This window comes from Limulus polyphemus, unplaced genomic scaffold, assembly GCF_000517525.1.
Source record: "Limulus polyphemus unplaced genomic scaffold, Limulus_polyphemus-2.1.2 Scaffold1233, whole genome shotgun sequence".
NCBI lineage: Eukaryota > Metazoa > Arthropoda > Merostomata > Xiphosura > Limulidae > Limulus > Limulus polyphemus.
This window is the reverse complement of record NW_013666843.1, coordinates 264,372-266,861: the sequence shown is the minus strand read 5'-3', so window position 1 is coordinate 266,861 and position 2,490 is coordinate 264,372. Positions and strand designations below refer to the sequence as shown.

Here is a 2,490-nt window from a genome sequence, read left to right as displayed (position 1 = left end):
CTATATAACTGTTTTAATCATAAATAAGTCATCAAAAACAAATCAACAGTTAGGTCTGCATATAACAACGAGAGGTTGAAATGAATTTAACTGAAAGGTTATAATGCACACATCACAATGTTTTACAGTTACATTCAAAAGTTAATTAAACAACATTATTATGAACGTATGGCAATAAAATTAGCATCAGAATATAGTTCATAATTCAAAGTTTTATATTATCCAAGTTTAATTTCTTCACTTTAAAATATTTAAAAAAATTCTTAATCTTTACTTTTCTGTTGTCATGTGACATTCAACTATCCCTTTTAGTTTGTGTAACTTGAATAGTACAGTATCCACACTGTCCAATAAATAACCACAAGGTCAAATTTACAGTTTTGATGTACTACCATCTCTCACAAGGTCAAATGTATAGTTCGATGTCCTACCTTCTCTCACAATGTCAAATGTACAGTTTTGATGTCCTACCTTCTCTAACAAGGTAAAAAAAACAAAACAACAGGCTGTATAGGACCTTTACTGTCTTAACCAAAAAGACTGTATTCACAAGTCATACAATAACTTGTGTAGGACATTTAGTGCTTTAAATACAGACTGTACTCACAGGCTATGCAACAGGTTGTACAAGACATTTACTGTCTTAATGAAGAAGACTATTCCAAGGCCATTAAATAAGTTGTGTAGGACATTTAGTGCTTTAAATAAAGACTGTATTCACAGGCTATGCAACAGGTTGTATAAGACATTTACTGTCTTAATGAAAAAGACTATTCATATAGTGAAACATCTTTGACAAATGTACTTGCAGACTATGTTTACTCAATACATCGATTAAAACAAAAATATAAAGAATTTCAATTTAGAAAGTTAACTTAGACTTTGGTATCAATTAGTACAAGTTTAACCAAAACATATTAATGCCTTACATCACAAATCTTCACCAGTGTCGAGCGAGGCAATTTCTTCAAGAAAAGCTTGGTGATTTTTTTTGATGATGTTTTCTTTGGCAATCCTTTGATATTCAAACGGTTGTACCAATCCAGAAATGCTGTGGGAGGAGACAACATCAACATAAAAGATTTCACATACTGCTTGTGATCAGGCAAACCCGTGGATTTCATCCAGAAATGACCAGCCAGTAGGAATTTCATAAATTGTTTAGGGTCATTAACTTCCCTTGGGCCAGCTTCCATAAGTCGCCTGAAGATGAAATGAATAATTCAAACTAAAAATTATCTTTTAACTTATAAATGTAATGTAGATATACCTATAAAAAAAAAAAAAGGTTAAATCAAATATTAGATTATTTTGTAAATGCTAAATACCGTTTGAAATTACTGAGCTTAAGTGGCTTAAATGTATTGAACTATCATAAACTTTAATGTTACATTTAAAAAAATTAAAATAAAATGACAAGAGTCGACGAGGAGCCAACTACAAAGATATTGCAAAAAAAAATTATGAATTACATAGCAAACAAGGAAATTTCTTTTTCTCCAGCAACTACATTAACTATAGGTATGCAGAGTTAGTTTGTTATTAGGTTAAATTGTTTTTACTTGCTTGTAAAATGTTACACAATAGCTCATAAAATCTCCATCAACAGTAAAAAGTACACTTTATATATAATAAAATACATTCATATTCCAAACTATAAATTACATAGTTAAGTTTCTCTAAAGATAATATACATCTTTTGTCATTTACAAGTACAAGCACATAGTAAAGTGTCTACTTACAAAATAATATCATACCTGATCACTGGATACACAATTTTCGGGTTCTTCTGTCTTAACAGTACACTCTGTATTATAACATCCCAAATATACTCGCTCGTATTACCTGAAGACAAAAAACAACTTTTTTTTTATTAATCCTATAAATGACAGTTACTCAGAGTCTCAATTATTAAAACTTTATGCCAAAACAAAATATTGAAAGAAAGTCGAGCATCAAACAGTGTAATAAGAATAACTTATCAATAAGACTGTTGTAGAGTAACAGATGCAGCTACAAGAACACTTAATTGTCTTGAAACACTTAACAACACACCATGTTCCAAATTTATTACAATGATTACTAATCAATATGATCACCTTTTTTTTAAATTATTGATTAACTACTAATTTTATAAACATCCTAAGTTTTGGCTGCTAAACTCCTTCCATCTGCAATGGAGTACTGAGAAAGGCTATTACGTACGTGGCCGAGCCAAGATTTGAACTTGGGTCTTCATTGGAAATAAGTTTGAATTCTGGCTGTGCTACATCAAAAATATCTCTTGTCAAGACTTGTAGCAGCCAAACTGTATGATGATAGTAAATAACTAATTATATACAGGCCACTAATCATGTCAACCATTGGATTTTGACCTCAAACAAGCACCATATTCTGTGGTGAGGATCATAATAACTTTATCTAAGCTAAAAAGTAAAAATAGCTTTAACATTTAATATATATATATATATATATATATATATATATATA

The 2,490-nt window shown here is 29.9% G+C and overlaps 1 protein-coding gene across 3 annotated transcripts in view; it reads right to left on the bottom strand.

Moving 5' to 3' along the window:
- Positions 1-2,490, bottom strand: part of LOC106462733 — a 22,597-nt gene that overhangs the window by 9,284 nt on the left and 10,823 nt on the right. For all 3 annotated transcript variants that reach the window (XM_013922679.2, XM_022390061.1, XM_013922680.2), the window contains exons 6-7: positions 1,758-1,845; positions 930-1,203 (exon numbers count right to left, since the gene is read on the bottom strand). In XM_013922679.2, the coding sequence (XP_013778133.1) occupies positions 930-1,203; positions 1,758-1,845 (362 nt within the window). The remainder of the gene's footprint in view (positions 1-929; positions 1,204-1,757; positions 1,846-2,490) is intronic.